This window comes from Eschrichtius robustus, chromosome 2 (genome assembly GCF_028021215.1).
Source record: "Eschrichtius robustus isolate mEscRob2 chromosome 2, mEscRob2.pri, whole genome shotgun sequence".
Classification (NCBI taxonomy): Eukaryota; Metazoa; Chordata; class Mammalia; order Artiodactyla; family Eschrichtiidae; genus Eschrichtius; species Eschrichtius robustus.
Genome location: NC_090825.1, coordinates 91,126,300 through 91,150,223, shown reverse-complemented (window position 1 = coordinate 91,150,223; position 23,924 = coordinate 91,126,300). Strand labels below are relative to the sequence as shown.

The 23,924-nt window shown below is 38.2% G+C and overlaps 1 protein-coding gene across 1 annotated transcript; it reads left to right on the top strand.

Moving 5' to 3' along the window:
- Window positions 1-23,924, top strand: STARD4 (StAR related lipid transfer domain containing 4). Its single transcript, XM_068534086.1, has 6 exons — window positions 1-249; window positions 14,428-14,541; window positions 15,816-15,865; window positions 19,353-19,479; window positions 20,367-20,481; window positions 21,719-23,924. Exons 1-6 carry the CDS (start codon window positions 211-213, stop codon window positions 21,946-21,948), a joined length of 675 nt encoding a protein of 224 aa, XP_068390187.1. The 5' UTR covers window positions 1-210; the 3' UTR covers window positions 21,949-23,924.

Sequence of the window (23,924 nt, the reverse complement as noted above, 5' to 3'; positions counted from 1 at the left end):
GGAAGCCGAGAGCGCTGTAGAGCTAGTATTGCAGAAAGCGTGAGTTTCCTGTCTACCTGGCGCGCCTTATCTCCGTCGCACTCCTCGCTTCACCTCAAGTAGCCTTGAGTAGAAGCACGGAGGTGAGGCCGCCTGGAGGCGGGGCCACAGGGGCGTCTTCCCGGAGCTGCTCCGGGCAGTGGGCGAAGGAAGCCGCCGTGGAGGTCCAGGATGGCGGAACCGGCGTCCGGACGCGTGTGGACCTCACAGGTAAGAGAAAACTGAGGGTAAGGGTCGCGCTGGTTGGATCCCAGGGCTTGCCCCTCTCCTCCTCAACCCAGTTCACCAGCGTTAGGACGCCGATTAGGCCTAAGTTACTTCATCTGTTAAATGGGGAAAGGGCGGTAATAACCTCGCTTCGGGGGGCCTGGGTGAAGATTCATTGAGATACCGTTCTGTGATGGGCACAGTGCTCCCTGGTTCTTAGTAGGTGCACAGACAACAGAAGGTCCATTCCCTCACACCAGGTTTTGACGGAGCTGTGTTGTTAAGAGGCAGTGTTTTCCGAGTGCTTACTATCTTCCAAGTTCGGTACTAAATATATTAACTCTTGCAATTCCTCAATAAATTAATGTTGCTGTTATCCCTAATTTACAATTAAGAAAGATTACCTGAGATTTTTTAGGTTCAGCAGCCAAGACAAAATACGGTAAATTCAACATGATGTCAGAATTTTAGAGTCTCTTGCAGCCTTTGATCAGCTTCCAGTGTTTTACAGAATAGACCTTTAGTCTCTGGAGGCAGAGGTCCTGGGTTGGAATTCTGGCTCCATCATTTATGGGCTGTGTGATCTTGGACAAGTGACTTAACCTCCGTGTTGATACTTTCCCTTTCTGTAAAATAGAGACAATAATAGGATGGGCTCTTAAGGTTATTTATTAGGATTAAATGAAATAATACAATTTGAAGTGGCCAGAAGGACTGATCACGTAGTAAATGATCAATAAATGTTAGCTATTATTATTTTTTTAAATAAAGGATTAGAGCATTAGGAGCTTGAACATTAACTTGGACTCAAACTTAAAGCTGTGACATTATTAGAAATTAATATTGTCTTAAGTGTTGTAAAAGTCTCATTGGTGTTGTAAAGCTTGTCCTAAAATAAGCCAAAGTGAGCACTGCATCGGAGTATCATCAGTCACATTGCAGATGAAGACTTACCCTGTTGCATTCCTGCTACAGCCAGTCTCAAAAATGAGAAACTACCATACTTGACTAATTGGAAAAGCTAAATTACTAATTCAAAATTGATTGGCAATTAAGCCTGTGCTGAAATTTTTATGTTAGGTAGAAAATATAATTTAATTTACAAGGCCTTGGTTTGCACATCTTGGGGAAGATCTGTGGCATGTTAAATTGAAGCTATTCACATACATGAAACATATCAAGCAGGTAATGGAAGGTAAAACGATTCTGATATGAGTTTCTTTAATATGTGAATTCTGACTTAATCATACTACGTAAGTACAGACGGATTTTTATGGCATTCACTTTTTATTAGAGGTTAAAATGTTTATTATATTCCATAGTTAATTAAAACCTATGGCCATTTCACTGACATTTGACAAAAATTAAAATTGTATTGGTCAAAGACTGTGGTGCTGATAGATGGATGGCCTCAAGAAAATTTTTTAACCTGTGAAGGCTGCCCACTCAATGGTGGCAGCAACTGCCTACACTAGTAATCACTTCAAAAACATAAACATAGAAAATGTGACCAAAACGGTTAGTTTAGAGTAAGAAAGAAAAAAGGTGGACATTACTCAGCACCTGGCTATAGAATTGTCAAGAGTATATAACCTTTTTATGGAGCTGTTAGATTCCGATACACTTAAGTGGTACCTGTTTTCTCTGACCTGTAAGTGTTGGAGTTGGAGAGTTTCCTGTTATAAGGTCAGGAAGGAGAATAAAGGAAAGAGGGAGTTCAGAATGGTATTTAAAACATTTCCTGACATTCTCCACAGACAGAGATTGCAATAGGGCATATTGCATGCTTTCTTTTCAATTAATGTGAGTGCCCTATTATATTAAGAGAGCACCAAGACCTTGATAACCCCAGTATTGTTCCCCCATTCCCACCCCATCTTGGTTCTTGAGAAATTCTCTGTCTTGCCTGTCTAAACACAGATGATCAGTTTAGAAAGTAACTGTTATTCCCTTTTGGACTTAACCCTTGCATGGATTTTTTTCATCAAGATTAACTGCCTGGTTAAATACTTCACTGGGCTAAAAGAGAGATTTCCAAGTTTATACTTAACTTTATTTTCTTCCTTTCCTACCTCCTACTCCACCACCACTAGAGAGGCTCATTAATAGGAGTTTTTAACATTGGCGGGGAAGCTAACATAGTCTTAAGAGGGGTCCAGGAAAGAAGAGCAGAAATTAGGCAATGAGCTTGGCCAAAATATAAAAGGGCCCATAAGCCATATTAGGGAGTTTGGATTTTATTCTAACCAGTAAGAGTGAATGATAGCTAAGGTAAACACCTTAAAGTTTCAGATTCTCATCTTTATAGGTAGTTTTTATTGCTTACTTTTTGTATGCTAGATTTACCTAAAGGTAATGTTGTCTATGCTAACAGTAACTTTCCACTTCATCTTTGATTTCTATCAAAGAGTTTTGAAAATACTCTTATCTTTTAGCCACAGGAACCTGGCAGGTGACCTTTGGATTTAAAGAATGTTGTGTAATCATAATGATCCTTAGTAATGGATAAATTAAATTTCTTTTGCAAGTCCTCTCTAAGAACTTGTGTTTGTTTATAACATACCCTTAAATAAGGTCATACTGGCTATCAAGTTGGCAGTCTCTTGAGTGGAAATGGGATCTATTCCTGACTGGCAGACTTTTTAAATGAGCTAATGCACTTCTTATGGGTAGGATCTGTAATTATTAAATATTTCACATCACTTTCATAGATCCAAAATTCTATATTACTGAATTTTCTATATATACTTTCCCATGTTTCTGAATGGATATGCCACCCCAAAACATGCCACTTCAGAATAAAGGTTACTTTGAGCTGAAGGCAATTAAGAAGCAGCAAACATGGAAAGAACTATTTTTCCTTCCACTATCTGCCTAAAAATGAGACATAAATATCCTTTGGTGAAGGTCTTCCCTCTCCTCTCTCCTGTACCAGGAGAATAACTGCTATCACTGGAGATAGAAAGTTGGCACTGAGATGGTCTACACAAACAAACTTCACTAAAATAGCCTTTACCTTTTTTTTTTTTTTTTGCCTTTACCTTTTATTAGTTTCTTCCCATATATTTATCTTGCCATAATTTACCACCCCTAGAAGCTCAAACCCCTTTTCCCTTGTCTTGTCATTTCTCCAGAGTTTATCACCCTTTAAGATGGTGTATAAGCTCCGGGTATATAAGCTTCTCTGGGTCTCCAGTTATTTTCTATGAAAGCCTCTTTGCATAAAAAATTTAAATATTGACATCAAGTAAACTTTGCCTTTTTTTCTGTTAATCTATCTTTTGTCAATTTAATTGCAGGTCTCAGGGACAGAGCATAAGGGAATAGAGGAAAAGTTTTTTTTTTCTTCCCTGAACTTCTGTATCATTTTATTTTTTTCCATTTCATATCTTTTTTCTTAATTTTTTTCAGCATTATTTGTTTGCAGTATTTACTCTTTTTTTTAAACATCTTTATTGGAGTATAATTGCTTTACAATGGTGTGTTAGTTTCTGCTTTATAACAAAGTGAATCAGCTATACATATACATATATCCCCATATCTCTTCCCTCTTGCATCTCCCTCCCTCCCACCCTCCCTATCCCACCCCTCTAGGTGGTCACAAAGCACTGAGCTCATCTTCCTGTGCTATGCGGCTGCTTCGCACTAGCTATCTATTTTATATGTGGTAGTGTATATATGTCCATGGCACTCTCTTACTTCGTCCCAGCTTACCCTTCGCCATCCCCGTATCCTCAAGTCAATTCTCTAGTAGGTCTGTGTCTTTATTCCCATCTTGCCCCAGGTTCTTCATGACCATTTTTTTTTTTTTTTTTTAGATTCCATATATATGTGTTAGCATATGGTATTTGTTTTTCTCTTTCTGACTTACTTCACTCTGTATGACAGACTCTAGGTCCATCCACCTCACTACAAATAACTCAGTTTCATTTCTTTTTATGGCTGAGTGATATTCCATTGTATATATGTGCCACATCTTCTTTATCCATTCATCTGTCGATGGACACGTAGGTTGCTTCCATGTCCTGGCAATTGTAAATAGAGCTGCAATGAACATTGTGGTACATGACTCTTTGAATTATGGATTTCTCAGGGTATATGCCCAGTAGTGGGATTGCTGGGTCATATGGTAGTTCTATTTTTAGTTTTTTAAGGAACCTCCATACTGTTCTCCATAGTGGCTGTATCAATTTACATTCCCACCAACAGTGCAAGAGGGTTCCCTTTTCTCCACACCCTCTCCAGCATTTATTGTTTGTAGATTTTTTGATGATGGCCATTCTGACCGGTGTGAGATGATACCTCATTGTAGTTTTGATTTGCATTTCTCTCATGATTAATGATGTTGAGCATTCTTTCATGTGTTTGCTGGAAATCTGTATATTTTCTTTGGAGAAATGTCTATTTAGGTCTTCTGCCCATTTTTGGATTAAGTTGTTTGTTTTTTTGATATTGAGCTGAATGAGCTGCTTGTAAATTTTGGAGATTAATCCTTTGTCCGTTGCTTCATTTGCAAATATTTTCTCCCATTCTGAGGGTTGTCTTTTTGTCTTGTTTATGGTTTCCTTTGCTGTGCAAAAGCTTTTAAGTTTCATTAGGTCCCATTTGTTTATTTTTGTTTTTATTCCCATTTCTCTAGGAGGTAGGTCAAAAAGGATCTTGCTGTGATTTACGTCATAGAGTGTTCTGCCTATGTTTTCCTCTAAGAGTTTGATAGTGTCTGGCCTTACATTTAGGTCTTTAATCCATTTTGAGTTTATTTTTGTGTATGGTTTTAGGGAGTGTTCTAATTTCATTCTTTTAAATGTAGCTGTCCAGTTTTCCCAGAACCACTTATTGAAGAGGCTGTCTTTTCTCCATTGTATATTCTTGCCTTCTTTATCAAAGATAAGGTGACCATATGTGCGTGGGTTTATCTCTGGGCTTTCTATCCTGTTCCATTGATCTATATTTCTGTTTTTGTGCCAGTACCATACTGTCTTGATTACTGTAGCTTTGTAGTACAGTCTGAAGTCAGGGAGCCTGATTCCTCCAGCTCTGTTTTTCTTTCTCAAGATTGCTTTGGCTATTTGGGGTCTTTTGTGTTTCCATACAAATTGTGAAATTTTTTGTTCTAGTTCTGTGAAAAATGCCAGTGGTAGTTTGATAGGGATTGCATTGAATCTGTAGATTGCTTTGGGTAGTAGAGTCATTTTCACAATGTTGATTCTTCTAATCCAAGAACATGGTATATCTCTCCATCTATTTGTATCATCTTTAATTTCTTTCATCAGTGTTTTATAGTTTTCTGCATACAGGTCTATTGTCTCCCTAGGTAGGTTTATTCCTAGGTATTTTATTCTTTTCATTGCAGTGGTAAATGGGAGTGTTTCCTTAATTTCACGTTCAGATTTTTCATCATTAGTGTATAGGAATGCAAGAGATTTCTGTGCATTAATTTTTTATCCTGCTACTTTACCAAATTCATTGATTAGCTCTAGTAGTTTTCTGGTAGCATCTTTAGGATTCTCTATGTATAGTATCATGTCATCTGCAAACAGTGACAGCTTTACTTCTTCTTTTCCGATTTGGATTCCTTTTATTTCTTTTTCTTCTCTGATTGCTGTGGCTAACACTTCCAAAACTATGTTGAATAATAGTGGTGAGAGTGGGCAACCTTGTCTTGTTCCTGATCTTAGTGGAAATGGTTTCAGTTTTTCACCATTGAGAATGATGTTGGCTGTGGGTTTGTCATATATGGCCTTTATTATGTTGAGGTAAGTTCCCTCTATGCCTACTTTCTGGAGGGTTTTTTTATCATAAATGGGTGTTGAATTTTGTCGAAAGCTTTCTCTGCATCTATTGAGATGATCATATCGTTTTTCTCCTTCAGTTTGTTAATATGGTGTGTCACATTGATTGATTTGCATATATTGAAGAAACCTTGCATTCCTGGGATAAACCCCACTTGATCATGGTGTATGATCCTTTTAATGTGCTGTTGGATTCGGTTTGCTAGTATTTTGTTGAGGATTTTTGCATCTATGTTCATCAGTGATATTGGCCTGTAGTTTTCTTTCTTTGTGACATCTTTGTCTGGTTTTGGTCTCAGGGTGATGGTGGCCTTGTAGAATGAGTTTGGGAGTGTTCCTCCCTCTGCTATATTTTGGAAGAGTTTGAGAAGGATAGGTGTTAGCTCTTCTCTAAATGTATGATAGAATTTGCCTGTGAAGCCATCTGGTCCTGGGCTTTTGTTTATTGGAAGATGTTTAATCACAGTTTCAATTTCAGTGCTTGTGATTGGTCTGTTTATATTTTCTATTTCTTCCTGGTTCAGTCTTGGAAGGTTGTGCGTTTCTAAGAATTTGTCCATTTCTTCCAGGTTGTCCATTTTATTGGCATACAGTTGCTTGTAGTAATCTCTCATGATCCTTTCTATTTCTGCAGTGTCAGTTGTAACTTCTCCTTTTTCATTTCTAATTCTATTGTTTGAGTCTTCTCCCTTTTTCTCTTGATGAGTCTGGCTAATGGCTTATCAATTTTGTTTATCTTCTCAAAGAACCAGCTTTTAGTTTATTAATCTTTGCTATTGTTTCCTTCATTTCTTTTTCATTTATTTCTGATCTGATCTTTATGATTTCTTTCCTTCTGCTAACTTTGGGGTTTTTTTGTTCTTCTTTCTCTAATTGCTTTAGGTGTAAGGTTAGGTTTTTTATTTGAGATGTTTCTTATTTCTTAAGGTAGGATTGTATTGCTATAAACTTCCCTCTTAGAACTGCTTTTGCTGCATCCCATAGGTTTTGGGTCATTTTGTTTCATTGTTATTTGTTTCTAGGTAGTTTTTGATTTCCTCTTTGATTTCTTCAGTGATCTCTTGGTTATTAAGTAGTGTATTGTTTAGCCTCCATGTGTTTGTATTTTTTACAGATTTTTTTCCCTGTAATTGATATCTAGTCTCATAGTGTTGTGGTCAGAAAAGATTATTAATATGATTTCAATTTTCTTAAATTTACCAAGGCTTGATTTGTGACCCAAGATATGATCTATTGTGGAGAATGTTCCATGAGCCCTTGAGAAGAAAGTATATTCTGTTGTTTTTGGGTGGAATGTCCTATAAATATCAATTAAGTCCATCTTGTTTAATGTATCATTTAAAGCTTGTTTTTCGTCATTTATTTTCATTTTGGATGATCTGTCCATTGGTGAAAGTGGGGTGTTAAAGTCCCCTACTATGACTGTGTTACTGTTGATTTCCCATTTTATGGCTGTTAGTATTTGCCTTATGTATTGAGGTGCTCCTCAATATTTACAATTGTTATATCTTCTTCTTGGATTGATCCCTTAATCATTATGTAGTGTCCTTCTTTGTCTCTTGTAATAGTCTTTGTTTTAAAGTCTATTTTGTCTGATATGAGAATTGCTACTCCAGCTTTCTTTTGATTTCCATTTGCATGGAATATCTTTTTCCATCCCCTCACTTTCAGTCTGTATGTGTCCCTAGGTCTGAAGTGGGTCTCTTGTAGACAGCATATATATGGGTCTTGTTTTTGTATCCATTCAGCCAGTCTGTGTCTTTTGGTTGGAGCATTTAATCAATTTACATTTAAGGTAATTATCGATATGTATGTTCCTATTACCATTTTCTTAATTGTTTTGGGTTTGTTATTGTAGGTCTTTTCCTTCTCTTGTGTTTCCTGCCTGGAGAAGTTCCTTCAGCATTTGTTGTAAAGCTGGTTTGGTGGTGCTGAATATTCTTAGGTTTTGCTTGTCTGTAAAGGTTTTAATTTCTCTGTCTGATCTGAATTAGATCCTTGCTGGGTAGAGTAATCTTTTTTTTTTTTTTTTAAATTAATTAATTTATTTATTTATTTTTGGCTGTGTTGGGTCTTCGTTTCTGTGCGAGGGCTTTCTCTGGTTGCGGCGAGCGGGGCCCACTCTTCATCGCGGTGCGCGGGCCTCTCACTATCGTGGCCTCTCTTGTTGCGGAGCACAGGCTCCAGACGCGCAGGCTCAGTAGTTGTGGCTCACGGGCCCAGTTGCTCCGCGGCATGTGGGATCCTCCCAGACCAGGGCTCGAACCCGTGTCCCCTGCATTGGCAGGCAGATTCCCAACCACTGTGCCACCAGGGAAGCCCCAAGTAATCTTGATTGTAGATTTTTCTCCTTTCATCACTTTAAATATGTCCTGCCACTCCCTTCTGGCTTGCAGAGTTTCTGCTGAAAGATCAGCTGTTAACCTTATGGGGATTCCCTTGTGTGTTATTTGTTGTTTTTCCCTTGCTGCTTTTAATATTTTTTCTTTGTATTTAATTTTTGATAGTTTGATTAATATGTGTCTTGGTGTGTTTCTCCTTGGATTTATCCTGTATGGGACTCTCTGTGCTTCCTGGACTTGAGTAACTGTTTCCTTTCCCATATTAGGGAAGTTTTTAACTATAATCTCTTCAAATATTTTCTCAGTCCTTTTCTTTTTCTCTTCTTCTTCTGGGACCCCTATAATTCGTATGTTGGTGCATTTAATGTTGTCCCAGAGGTCTCTGAGACTGTCCTCAATTCTTTTCATTCTTTTTTCTTTATTCTGCTCTGCAGTAGTTATTTCCACTATTTTATCTTCCAGGTCACTTATCCATTCTTCTGCCTATTGATCCCTTCTAGAGAATTTTTGATTTCATTTATTGTGTTGTTCATCATTGTTTGTTTGATCTTTAGTTCTTCTAGGTCCTTGTTAAACGTTTCTTCTAATTTCTCCTTTCTATTTCCAAGACTTTCGATCATCTTTACTATCATTATTCTGAATTCTTTTTCAGGTAGGCTGCCTATTTCCTCTTCATTGGTTAGGTCTGGTGGGTTTTTACCTTGCTCCTTCATCTGCTGTGTTTCTCTGTCTTCTCATTTTGCTTAACTTACTGTGTTTGGGGTCTCCTTTTCTCAGGCTGCAGGTTCATAGTTCCTGTTGTTTTTGGTGTCTGCCCCAAGTGGCTAAGGTTGGTTCAGTGTGTTGTGTAGGCTTCCTGGTGGAGGAGACTAGTGCCTGTGTTCTGGAAGATGAGGCTGCATCTTGTCTTTCTGGTGGGCAGGTTCATGTCTGGTGGTGTGTTTTGGGGTGTCGGTGACCTTATTATGATTTTAAGCAGCCTCTCTGCTAATGGGTGGGGTTGTGTTCCTGTCTTGCTAGTTGTTTGGCATAGGGTGTCCAGCAATGTAGATTGCTGGTCATTGAGTGGAGCTGGGTCTTGGCGTTGAGATGGAGATCTCTGGCAGATTTTTGCCATTTGATATTATGTGGAGCTGGGAGGTCTCTGGTGGACCAGTGTTCTGAACTTGGCTCTCCCACCTCAGAGGCACAGCCCTGATGCCTGGCCAGAGCACCAAGAGCCTGTTATCCACACAGCTCACAATAAAAGGGAGAAAAAAAGAAAGAAAAAAGAAAAAGATAAAATAAAATAAACTAAAATAAAGTTATTAAAATAAAAAATAATTATTAAAAAAATTTTTTAAAGTAATAAAAAAAAAGAAGAGAGCAACCAAACCAAAAAACAAATCCACCAATGATAACAAGCACTAAAAACTATACTAAAAAAAAAGAAAAAAAAAAAAACCGGACAGACAGAACCCTATGACAAATGGTAAAAGCAAAGCTATACAGACAAAATCTCACACAGAAGCATACACATACACACTCACAAAAAGAGGAAAAGGGGAAAAAATAATATATCTTGCTCCCAAAGTCCACCTCCTCAATTTGGGATGATTCGTTGTCTCTTCAGGTATTCAACAGATGCAGGTACATCAAGTTGATTGTGGAGATTTAATCCGCTGCTCCTGAGGCTGCTGGGAGAGATTTCCCTTTCTGTTCTTTGTTCGCACAGCTCCCGGGGTTCAGCTTTGGATTTGGCCCCGCCTCTGTGTGTAGGTCGCCTGAGGGCGTCTGTTCTTCGCTCACACAGGACGGGGTTAAAGGAGCAGCTGCTTCGGGGGCTGTGGCTCACTCAGGCCGGGGGGGAGGGAGGGGTATGGATGCGGGGCGAGCCTGCGGCTGCAGAGGCCGGCATGATATTGCAACAGCCTGAGGCACGCCGTGTGTTCTCCCAGGGAAGTTGTTCCTGGAACACGGGACCCTGGCAGTGGCAGGCTGCACAGGCTCCCGGGAGGGGCGATGTGGATAGTGACCTGTGCTTGCACACAGGCTTCTTGGTGGCTGCAGTAGCAGCCCTAGGGTCTCATGCCCGTCTCTGGGGTCCGCACTGATCGCCGCGGCTCGCGCCCATCTCTGGAGGTCCTTTAAGTGGCGCTCTTAACCCCCTCTCCTCGTGCACCAGGAAACAAAGCAGCAAGAAAAAGTCTCTTGCCTCTTAGGCAGGTCCAGACTTTTTCCCGGACTCCCTCCCGGCTAGCTGTGGCGCACTAGCCCCCTTCAGGCTGTGATCACGCAGCCAACCCCAGTCCTCTCCCTGGGATCCGACCTCCGAAGTCCGAGCCTCAGCTTCCAGCCCCCGCCCGCCCCGGCGGGTGAGCAGACAAGCCTCTTGGGCTGGTGGGTGCTGGTCGGCACCAATCTTCTGTGCGGGAATCTCTCCGCTTTGCCCTCCGCACCCCCGTTGCTGCGCTCTCCTCCGTGGCTCCGAAGCTTCCCCCCTACGCCACCTGCAGTCTCCGCCCGCGAAGTGGCTTCCTAGTGTGTGGAAACCTTTCCTCCTTCCCAGCTCCCTCCCACTGGTGCAGGTCCCGTCCCTATTATTTTATCCCTGGTTTTTCTTTTTTCTTTTTCCCTACCCAGGTACGTGGGGAGTTTCTTGCCTTTTGGGAAGTCTGAGGTCTTCTGCCAGCGTTCAGTAGGTGTTCTGTAGGAGTTGTTCCACATGTAGATGTATTTCTGATGTATTTGTGGGGAGGAAGGTGATCTCCACGTCTTACTCTTCCGCCATCTTGAATCCCCTTATATCATTTTGGTGTTTATCATGTTTAATGGCTTTTATGTTCTGCTTTGTGCTGGTTAAATATTGACTATAGCACTGACTTATTTTTGTCACTTTAGATTTTAGATTAGTGGTTGTCACTCCTGACTGGATAAAAGAATGATCAGTGAGGCTTTTTATAGGACCTAGATTTCTGGGGCCTATTCCAGAACAGATCCACTGAATCGGACTATCTGGCTGTGGACCGTGAAATCTACTATCCAAAAACGGTGTCACAGAAAACCAGAGGCAGACACACATGAAAGTGGTAAAGGCAAATCTTATTCAATAACTATTGCAATAGTGGAAAAGAAACCTTGGTATAGAACTAGGCTTCATTCTGAATACAACAAGGGCACGTAGGGATGTATAGCCAAGGATCAGGGTGGGTGTCAGTGAATGAAAATTACTAAGAGGAAACATTAGAGGAAGGGGGATTCACCTTAAACCAGCTTGACAGGATTCTTGCTGAAGGCAGGCCAGGGGGATAAGATTGAGGGTGGGATAAGGAAATTTGAGGGTAGGGGATTTTCACTAAACTGACTCAGCAGGATTCTTGCTAAAGCTAGACTAAGGGGTCCAAGGACAAGCCCAAGAGCTAGGCCTAGTCACAGAGAGGACTCAGAGGAGACTTCCCTGGTGGTCCGGTGGTTAAGAATCTGCCTTCCAATGCAGGGGACGCAGGTTTGATCCTTGGTCGGGGAACTAAGATCCCACATGCCATGAGGCAACTAAGCCCATGTGCTCTAGAGCCCGTGCCTCACAACTAGAGAGCCTGCGTGCTGCAACTACTGAGCCTGCGTGCTCTGGAGCCTGCGCGCCCCAAGTAGAGAGAAGCCCGCATGCCGCAATGAAGAGCCCGCACCACTACTGAAGATTCTGCATGCCACAACTAAGACCTGATGCTGTCAAAAAAAAAAAAAAAAAAAATGAGGACTCAGAGGGAGCCCGACCAAGGAGAGAGTCTTTGTCAACATTAACAACTATTACAAATTATAACAACATGATTCTGATGTATGCATTTGTAGTAAGAATTGCATCCTTATTCCCATAGAGGTGTGAGCCTTGATATTTCACTTACATCTTTTCTTGATCTCCTTTTTAGTAGTAACTTCATGATTCTGTAAATGGACAGCTTTCTCCCAAAGCCTTTTTATTCTTTAGCCTTTTACTGGAGAGTACCATGGTACCAAAAGGAGAGAAGTTAAGACCAAATAAATCATGTTTTGAAGCAAACACACTTCAACAAATATTAAGGGCCTACTGTGTTCCAGGCAGTGTTCTAGTTGGTGGGGATATAGTAGTGAAAAAGGCAGACATGGGACAGCCACTCTATTAGTTGGGGACATGGTAGTCAAAGAGTAGAATATAGTACATCAATAAATAAACAAGTTAATTTCACATAGTGATGCACTATGAAGAAAATAAAAGAAGGGTATAATAGTGATTTGGGGAAGGTTGTATTAAGGACAGGAGGTTTAAACTGAAATTATTATTACAGGTTGTTATTAGTCATGCTCAGATTTGGGATCTACTAATCCAGGTAGAGAAATAATAGTAAGTACAAAGGCCCAAAGTCAGTGACAAGCTTGATGTATTTAAGGGACAGAAAGAAAACCAGTAGGAGAAGAGCATTGTAGGCAAAGGTATGTGGTGAATCTCCTAATACCTATTAAGTGTGATTCCAAGGCTTTTGACATTGAGCAACTGGCTCAATTATCATTTTAATAGTAAAATTATTAAGATGAGGAAGACTGAGGCAAATTGAAGGAAGACTGGGGAAGCAAGAGATGCCCATTAGGTGTGAAGCGCTAAATAGGCTTCTGGATGTGAGATTTTGGATCCGTGTGTGTGTGTCTGTCTGTCTGTCTGTCCGTCTGTCTCTGTCTCTGTCTTTCCCTCTCCTTTTTTCCCTCCCTTCCTCTTCTTTCCACCTGGGCCTTTCCACATATCAGCCTCAGGATAACCAGATTCCTTGTATGCTTACATGTTGATCAGAGGCTCCCAGAGCGATTATTCTAAGAGAGACGTACAGAGGCTGCATGGAATTTTCTAACCTAGCTGCGGAGGTCATGCAGCGTCACAGACTGCACCTCTTTTTTTTTTTCATTGTAAATGCTTTGTTGCTTTTTATTTATTTATTTTCACTTTATTTTTATTGGAGTATAGTTGCTTTACAATGTTGTGTTAGTTTCTGCTGTACAGCAAAGTGAATCAGCCACACGTATACATATATCCCCTCTTCCTTGGATTTCCTTCCCATTTAGGTCACCACAGAGCACTGAGTAGAGTTCCCTGTGCTATACAGTTGGTTCTCATTAATTATCTATTTTATACATAGTAGTGTATATATGTCAATCCCTCTTGATGGGAAGTGTGTCACAGGATTTGCAGCAATGTTTTAAAATGATCACATTATAGAATCCCTCATTATATTAAGTTTATTATCTTTCAAGATTAGTAATCATGTCGCTTTTAAAGTATTGTTGAACAATAACATGCCTTTGGAATTATTAATGGTATAGTACTTTACTCTCTGTATAGTTAAAATTATTGCCTTAAAATTATAAACCTCTTATTTATGCTGTACTGGTGGTTCTAACGTCTTCATATCACCTCCTGTGTTACACAGATACCTCACTGAATCCTATGACACTTCATCAAGTGAAATAAAATATTGAAGACAATGGAGTTCTTCAAACTTTTGAAATTCTTCAGAGGTCTCTAGCCCTATCCTTAAAGGATGTAAGAGGAGGTTTCCAATTGTGTTTGTCATTTTTTTGCTAGAATTAGTCCTATATCTGTTGGCTGGTAAAATGAAAATTTTCAACGGCTGAATCTCTAAGGAATTTTAAAAGAGTTTATGCCTTGTGTGTTGTTTTTGTATTTTGGAAAAAGCAGTATTTTTTTCTTTAAGTTATCTGGAATTTTATAATTTATTCCTTTGGGCTAGATTTTATTAGAAAGGGAAATAGGATTGTATTTGATTTTTTATATGAGTGATTTTAATAACTCAAGATATGTAATTCTTATCCCTATGTGTTCCACACCTTGGAAGCTTTTAAAAAAAACCTATGGCCAGGTCTTACCCTCAGGGATCCTGATTAGTTGATCTAGGATGGGGTCCGGGTATAGGTATCTTTTACAACTCCCCAGGTGATTCTTTTATGAAGCCAGATTTGAGACTCACTGGTCTACTGCATGTAACTCTGGTATTTGCTGATGATAATCTTAGTCTCTGTAACAGGGGAAACAAATGGAAGACCTGCCTGATGCAGCTGTTTTGGCGACTAGACTTAAAAACACTCTCATCCAGTACCACAGCCTTGAAGATGACAAGTGGCGAGTTGCTAAGAAAATGGTAAATTAATTAAATTACTTATGCTTGAGGGTGTATCTTCTGTCTAATGAGCTGGTGGATGACTTTCAAAATGGTACAGAAAAATATGGACCATACTTTAGATCAATGTGCGGGATAGATAAACGTGCTAATAAAGTTGATGGTTTACTGTCTCACAAAGGAAGAAACATAGTAATCCTGCACTGCTTTCATTAGTTCTTCAGATATTGGACACAAGAATAGACTCATGTCAACAAGATTGTGAAGAGCAGCCTCTCAAGTCAGTAAATAAGATGTGTCATTGTCAGTTTAAGGAAGTATAGTAATGGATAATTTGAAATTGTTTCAGATATTTTTTTTTTTTTTAAACTTTGGGTTTATTTATTTATTTATTTATTTATGGCTGTGTTGCGTCTTCGTTTCTGTGCGAGGGCTTTTTCTAATTGCGGCAAGTGGGGGGCCACTCTTCATCGCGGTGCGCGGGCCTCTCACTATCGTGGCCTCTCTTGTTGCGGAGCACAGGCTCCAGACGCGCAGGCTCAGTAATTGTGGCTCACGGGCCTAGTTGCTCCGCGGCATGTGGGATCTTCCCAGACCAGGGCTCGAACCCGTGTCCCCTGCATTGGCAGGCAGATTCTCAACCACTGCGCCACCAGGGAAGCCCTGTTTCAGATATTTTAACAAGCCTGTGAGAATGGCCAGTTAGTATTCTTTTTCTACCAATATGACATACCTGAGCGTTGACAGAGCCAATCCTTGAACCCAGGACTCTTCCAGTTAAGTCCTCTGGCTATTCTGCTATTCAGAATGTCTTGGGAAATGATCTGGAAAAAAATGTAGGGACTAATTCAAGGTAGCACTGTCATAATAGATTTGAATTGTTTAATTTTAAAAAGAGATGTGAGCAAGTTCAGAATGAAGTATTTAACATTTCTATTATGTCAGTCTAAATGTGTCAGTAATGGTAAACAGATTAGATTGGAATGAAGCAAATAATAATGGCCAATGAGATAGTGCCATCACCGAATCTTTACAGTGTTTGGGTGTCATTAAGCTATTGAAAAGCTATTGTAGGGGTCTGTAATTTAAGTAAGATGTGTACTACTTTCAGATACAGAAGAAATTCAGGTATGGATTATTTTATGGTATAAATTACTTTTGCGTATTTCTTTGAATATGTACTTATGTTTTATTTTCATGCAAAAGCTAATGCTGTAGAGTTTATGAAATTGTCAGTTTTATATCCAGGTTTCCACCTATGTAATTATCAGTATACACTGTTTTTATTTTTCTAGAAAGATGTAACAATTTGGAGGAAACCTTCAGAAGAATTTAATGGATATCTGTAAGTAAATTCCTGTAGTGTTACATAGCTCTTAGGACATTGCTAAACTTCAGATATATACACACCTACACACATGATCACTGAATGATCATTGCTAGCAAAATTTGGCTTTTGCTTTAAGATGTTAAACTTTCTGAGAAGCAAATCCTGTTATGAATTCAAAGCCTTTAAAATGTCCATATCCCTGGTGGACAGAGTTGGTGGTGAGGGGATCATAAATAATGATATCAGATAGCTGATAAAATCTTAATTTCTTACTATGGTGTATAAGACCCTTCTAATATTCTTTCTGCATTTATTCAGTGCTGTAGCATATTTTATTCTAAGAATTTATCTTGAAGAAATCATGGGAAAATTAATAGTTATTTAAACTTGTCTCTTCCATCACAGTATTACTTAAAATATTAGAAATTACAAATAACCTGAATAATCAATTGTTGGGGAATGATTAAATTATAAAATGTGCTATTTTACAGTCTTTAAAAACATAATAAAATGCTCAAGATACAATGAAAAGTGAATAAAGCAGAATACTAAACTGTATGTAGCACAATCATGGGTTGACTTTAAATATATATTTTTTATATAGTAAAATGTTTTATTTAACACAAAATATATACCTCTAGATGGCAGTTTTATGTGTGATTTTTATTTCTGTTTTTTGATTTTTACATATAGTTGAACACGAATTATACCTTTAACCAGTAAAAAAATATTGTTTTTTAAAGCCAGAGGAGATAGTTGCCATGTGAAATTGGAGTGGAATAGTCACATCCTTGGGACTCAGCACTTTTTAAAATGAAACTGTTGACTGAACTTACTATATACAGAGTATTTGGAAGTGTATTACCAAAGATAGCATTTCCAGGAAGATAAGTTGTACAGTATTTATGAGAAGGACAGGGAAACTGGAGCTGGATTAAACATTGTAAGCAAGTGTAGAAGTTAATCCTTTAGATCAGTAATCCCTGCTGGGGTTGAAAAAGTGTAAAAAGTGCCAAGGGAGCACTATACTCGGTGATATGGAAAAACTTCATAGGGGAGCTAATATTGGAGCAGAGTCTTAAAGAACGAATAGGTATTTCTTAGGGAATGAAGGATAAATTCATATTCCAGGCAGAGAGAATTTCACTTACTGCGTTCACACAGATGGGAAACACTTTAAGGAGTTTATTTAGGGAAGTTGAAGTTGTGTTTGTATAGCTGGAGCATTAAGTATGGGGGTGGGGAGAGGATGTCTGAAGGATCTTTGAATTCTAAACTAAGGAATTCAGTTTTGCGTTTATCTACCGCTCAACCCTACCCATACCTCCCAGGTCCTCAGAGGATTTTGCATTTATTCTAATAACGATTGTGAAAGACAGAAATGAGCATGGAAAGTTTAGAGAAGAGCTTGTATCCTGGGGGTCCATGGCTAGCTTCTTGAAGTGTCCCTAAGATTGTATACAAAGTTTTGTGACAATGTGTATATTCCTGGGAAGAGATCTGTGGCTTTTTTCAGATTCTTAAAGAGTTATATGATCAGAAGAGCTAGAAACTGATGCAGTGTTGAGTTGGACACAGAGTTCCCAAACTAAGGACATAGCATGGGAGTTGAAAAGGACAAATGAACTTGAAAGAGATTTATGATAGTGATGGTGGTGGTGGTGATGATGATGATGGCGATGATAACTAACATTTATTGAAAACCAGATATTGTTCTAAGCAGTTTACGTTTAGAAAATCATCTTGATGAAACATGGTGACTTATTAGTTCTGACTATTGGAATGGGGTTAAGAGAAAAAGAAGAGCCGAAATTGAATCCCAGATTTCTAATTTGGTGCCCAAATTAATTTGTATTACCCACCTCCTACCCCCACCCTCACCCCAAGTTAGAGAACACAGGCAGGAGAGCAGACTTAGGATGGAACATAATATAAGCTTGAGCTTGAGAGATTTACAAAATGATAAAAAGGCTTCAGATGCTTAAAAAAGGGAAAAAAGACTCCTGAAAACAATGATGGAGTTAAAGCCAATCTATCTCTCTTTTCTTTCCTCCCCAGAGATAACTACTGTCTTGAAGTTGTGTGTATTATTCCTATTTCACACTTGGACTGTGTGTGTTTGTTTTAGTAATATGCTTTAATTTTTTCTGTTCAATACTGTGTTTTCAAGAGTTACCCATGTTGTTACATGTTGATCTAGTCTTTCACTTCTGTAGTCATATACCACAATGTGTTTATCTGTGTCTGCAAGTTTGCCTACTGATGAATTTTCAGGTTGTTGTCAATTCTTCTCTACAGTAAGCTTCTTGGTACATGTCTCCTTCTACACACATGTATCATTCTTGGGATGTGCCTGTGTGTTAGGGACATACATCATCCCACTTTACTGCATGTTGCCAAATTGCTCTCTAAAGTGGTGGTAGCACTTTGAGAGTTCTCATTCCCTTCCATTCAACACTTGTTATTATTAAGTTTTTAATCTCTGCCAGATTTTCAGGGGTATGAGATGGTATCTTGCTAGTAATTACTTGATTATGAGTGAAATTGAGCATCTTCTCTAAGTTTATTGACATTTCAGGTCAATCTTGTCCTTTGCCCATCTTTTGTTTGGATTGTCCTCTTCTCATTGTTTCATAGGAATTAATCATATATCCTCTATAATAAGTATATATCTGTATATATGTGTTGCACTTATCTTCTTCCACTCTGTGGCTAGTTTTTAAAGAAATTACTTATTTTGTCATTTGTGGTATGTAAGTTTTTAATTTTAACCATCTTGTGTAATTTGTGTTTTTGTGTGTTTTATGTATTCAAGTAATACCCCTGTATCCTGAGGTCACAAAGATGGTCACTTGTATATTTTTCTCAAAATTTAAAATTTTTACCTTTTACATAGTGGTATTTAGTCTATCTGGAGTTATTTTGAATGATGTGAAGTAAGAATTCAGTTTTCATTCTCTCTGTTAGGATAACTATTGAATCCAAACACCATTTATGAACTAGTATATCTTTTTCCTACTGGTATGTAATGCCACCTTTAGAATATGTCAAGTTCTGATATTATTCATGAGTCAATCCTGGACATTCTATTCTTGGGTGACCTATTTTTCTATTCCTAATAAAAAGGTTTTAAAAGTTAGGGTAAGAATATGCATATACTAATAACACGTTAGAGCATAGCTGAGAAAAGAACAGCATACGAAATAAATAGAAGCATTACAGTGTTCTACAGACTGCTCTTGGCTACACCATAACATGAAGGTATTTTACTATGTTCATGATAATGCATAAGATAGCCTTCAGATCTCTTATTAGATTTGAGGACGTTTTAGAGTACATTCTGATGAAATAATTGACAGAACCTAATTTATCAGAAAAGTCGGGATTTACTCTTTTTAAAAGATCTTCATTAAATTTTTTTTTTTGATGTGAGCTCTGAACTGTGAGAGCATGCTGAAATTTTTCATTCTAATAGCATTTGACTTTAATATGTTTTCTCCAGCTTCAAAGCCCAAGGTGTTATAGACGATGTCATCAATAGTGTAATAGACCATATACGCCCAGGTCCCTGTCGCTTGGATTGGGACAGCTTAATGACCTCATTGGATATTTTGGAGTACTTTGAAGAGGTATTTGTTTAGAAATGTTGCTTCAGATTGTGTGTGTGTGTGTGTGTGGGTGTGTGGGTGTGTGTGTGAGTGTTTGGGTGAGTGTGTATGTGTGCGCATGTGCACGTGAACACGTGTGTATACTTGCATTCATTATATTTGTTGCTTTGAGAATAAGTAGTCATGGCAAAGATCTCACAGGGGAATGCTTGCTGCCTTTTAAAAAGCTTGAGTTTCCTCATATTAACTAATGAGTGTTAGTCAGAACTGAGTTTGTTTTCTGCAATAGCTTTACCCTTGCTGCTTAAGAAAATCATCAGTGTCTTTAATTGTAAAACTTTTGCTGAGGTTCTGAAATCTAAAATTCTGAAAATACCACCATCATATTCAGGTTTCTAGGTAATAGTATGTAGGTTTTCCATTAATATTTAGCCAAAATCAAAGATAAAAATGCTACCTTAGGCATTAAGAGAATTATGTAACCAAAGTGGCTTTCTTTTTTGTCTATTTTTATTAATTCATTCCTTGCCATGTTTGAATTCCTTTATTGACACATTTGGTGTTTTAGTCAAAGTACTTGTGGATTTTATCTTATACACCTACAGTCTACACCTCCTGCTTCCACTTTTATCATATAGGATAAGAGGTGACTCTATTGAAACAGAGATTTGGATACTGGGTAACTTACCTCTGTGTTTTGACTGTATATCCTCTTCAAGTCCATACAGTCGCCGTGAGATATAGAATAGAGATCTAAACCTGACAGAATCACTGTAAGAAATGTTATTAATATTTATTATAACACATTTTAAGTGAGTATTAATTTTTTACTAAAGATTAACTTATGATATATGAGTCTATGTATGTGTTTCCTATAGTACTAACAGCTGTTACCTGTTCTCTTTCAGAATTGCTGTGTGATGCGTTATACTACTGCTGGTCAGCTTTGGAATATAATTTCCCCAAGAGAGTTTGTTGACTTCTCCTATACTGTGGACTATAAAGAAGGGCTTTTATCCTGTGGTAATTGTCTCAAAACCTTTTACTTTCTCTCGGTTTGTTTTAAATTTTGAGTTTTCTAGGCTGGATGTTTCTTTCTACACAAGATATATTTTCAACTTTCATAGTTATTTTTTTTTTAAATTCATTTTAATTAATTAATTTATTTTTGGCTGCGTTGGGTCTTCGTTGCTGTGCGCGGGCTTTCTCTAGTTGTGGCGAGCTGGGGCTGCTCTTTGTTGCGGTGCGTGGGCTTCTCATTGCGGTGGCTTCTCTTATTACGGAGCTCGGGCTCTAGGCACGTGGGCTTCAGTAGTTGTGGCATGCGGGCTCAGTAGTTGTGGCACACAGGCTCAGTTGCTCCGCAGCATGTGGGATCCTCCCGGACCAGGGATCGAACCTGTGTCCCCTGCATTGGCAGGCAGATTCTTAACCACTGCGCCACCAGGGAAGTCCCCATAGTTATTTTATAATCACTAAGCTCTGTTTGCAAATGCTAAACCCTAGGGATTAAAATAACGATATCGAGAAGGTTTTTGCAGTCTTTCTGATGAGTTTTTGTTCCCCATTACACAGTATCCTTCAGGTCACAGCTAACAAATATGGAACGCATGACTGCCTCTAAGAAAGGGATCTAGTCGTTGGGTTTCCTTCTAAGTCACTCTCAAGAAACAGCTTCTAGTCATATACTTAGAAAAAATAGGCTTGGTATGTGTTAGAGTACTTTTCCTTCCTTGATCTGTGTAATATTTTTCTTTTCAAAATTAAAGATACTGTTAGAAGGCTCCTGCTTTCTAAAATATATCTATAGGTAAATTAATATTTTTGTATGTACAATATATATTTGAGTTGGCAGTTGTAGGTACACATCTACCTGTTTAATCTGAACCAGCCAGAACCAAAGTTTGATATGGTAGTGCCTATCGGGAGCAGTGGTGGTACACAGGTTTCATTATTAGTACCTTGAGGCCTGGCTGCTACAGAGAAGATTTGTAGTTTCCAAGGAGTTACCAAGATGACATGATGCCATTTATTCTGAAGGGATTAGAACTTTCCCCATTACATATCTACCAGCCTCTGTCAGAACTCCACTTGGTAATTATCCTTTTCATTCTTCCACGGTCACTCTTGGGGCTTAATTTTCATCTACATGGATAAGAAGAAAAATATGTAAATAAGAAATCTGATAATATTTTTTAGTGAGAGTTTTAGATAATGTCAGTCATTGCTATTAATAGTGTCATTTTAAATTGCCTTGTAGGGATAAGCCTTGACTGGAGTGAAAAGAGATCAGAATTTGTTCGCGGATATAACCATCCCTGTGGTTGGTTTTGTGTTCCTCTTAAAGACAGTCCAAACCGGAGTCTTTTGACAGGCTATATTCAGACGGATCTGCGTGGAATGATTCCCCAGTCTGCAGTAGATACAGCCATGGCAAGCACTTTAATCAACTTCTATGGTGATTTACAAAAAGCCTTACAAAAGGCATAATATGTTTAAACTTATAGTATTATATTCCCTGAATCTACTCTCTCTCTTAGCTGCATGGCCTGTAAAAATCATCCTTTCCTGTCTTCTGCATAGCCTGTAGAAAATTTTGAGATGTTTTTGGTTTATTTTATTCCTAAAGTAAATAGCTATCTAGAGTGGGCATTTCAGTTTTCCTAAACAGTTATTTGCACATTGTTTGGTATGGTGATATGTCTAGGAATGGAGAGTATGACAGAAATCCACCAAGAAGTAGATACAGTTCTTTGACACAAACTCTTAAGAAATTGAATAGTGCCTCAGTATGAATATTTTGGCTACTTAGAAATTAGAGAAAGCCAAGCTTCATGCTGGTAGGTTAAAATCACCTATTTTAGAGCTTTATGAACATTCTGTAAAAGTTTTAATTTTGGGAGGAGTTAAATATTAATGTTTTACTTCTCATATGCTCTATGAGTTTAACAATATCTTGGACTAAAGAAAAAAAGCTCTTCTCTATACTTTATAAAGATGAACTTCATTGTCAGTTGACTTGTACTACTTTACCTATTGAAAATATCAGAAGTAAGAAAAGAATAGGTATCATAGTAAAATGCAATTCAGTTTTGATACCTGGATAGCATTATTTTGTAGATATCTTTAAAAATATATTCATATCTTTATGGGCTTTTATTTTGGGAGTCTTAAAAGCATTTATGAATGAATAAGACAGTGTAAAAAACTGCCAGATATGTGCTGGGACACCACATTGATTGGACAGTATTCTGGGTTATGTGAAATGGGTGGTGGTATCCAATACTGACCAATAGAGAATCATCTCTCTAGAAAGTCAAATTCAGTGAATGTTTTATACATGTTTGAGTTTTAAATGTGTCACTCAGCTCATAAAGTATAACTACGTCATAAGCATTCACAACTGTGATGTAACTTCAGTCTGGAACTAGAACAAATGCATTCATAGATTTATCTAAATGTCTGGATGAGTCATTTTATAACTAGAATGGACTATAATATGTCCCTCGATTCTGTGGCTGCATTAAATGAACATTCCTAAATGATTTTAACATTCCATATGGTCTTTGGCTTTTGAACTATCCACCTAGTTTACATCTAAGATGAGAACTTGAGGGAACTCAGTGTCCGTTCAAATCTTTGTTTATATTTATATTTGTGTACATGTACACATCTTGAAATCTGTTCCAGTGTTCAATGTGTTATTTATGTGTTATTATTACTGTTCCCACTGTTTCATTTTCTCTTCTTTTTTTTGGTTAATATGGGGTAAAGAGAGCTCTGGAAATAGTATTTACTAGATAGGCCACAAAAAGCACAAAACTGTATAGTGGTTCAATTGCATGAAGGTGTGATCTGTGTTTTACTTTCCTGTGTTTTCCTGAGTGTAAAGAAAGCATAACTCATAGTTCTTCAGACCCATTTTGATAAAGTAGAAAAAGTAGAGCTGACTTATTTTTATTTTTTTTGGTGTGGAGATGATGTTCAAAAAAAGCAAAAGGTGGCAGCACCATAATATCCATAGTGAATAATCTCACAAATTTTAGATTGAAAATAGTTTGTTTCAAGGTCTGATAGAAGCAATGCACAAACGATCCTATGTTCTTAACTTGAAATTTATTAATCACCAATATGTTTTTCCAAATTGACTATAATTTTTGAGCTGCTGGATTTCTCTGCTACTTTTTTTTTCTTGCAATAGGGAAAGAGAAATGAGCAGTTTAGCTTTCAGTTTCGCATGGAAATTGTTAAATGTTAATTTTGACTCAATCTATTGTCTTTTATTTGGTTTTATTAGTGTAGAGCAGGAGGTTTCTTATATTCCAGTATTCAGTCTAGCACGGCAAAATACCAGCAGATGTCCACTTATAGGGTGCCCAGATTGGATAAGTTTGCAACAAGATGTACATTATTATAAGGGCTGTTATCGCCTGAGCTGGGTGCCACTAATAAACTGTCCACTTTCA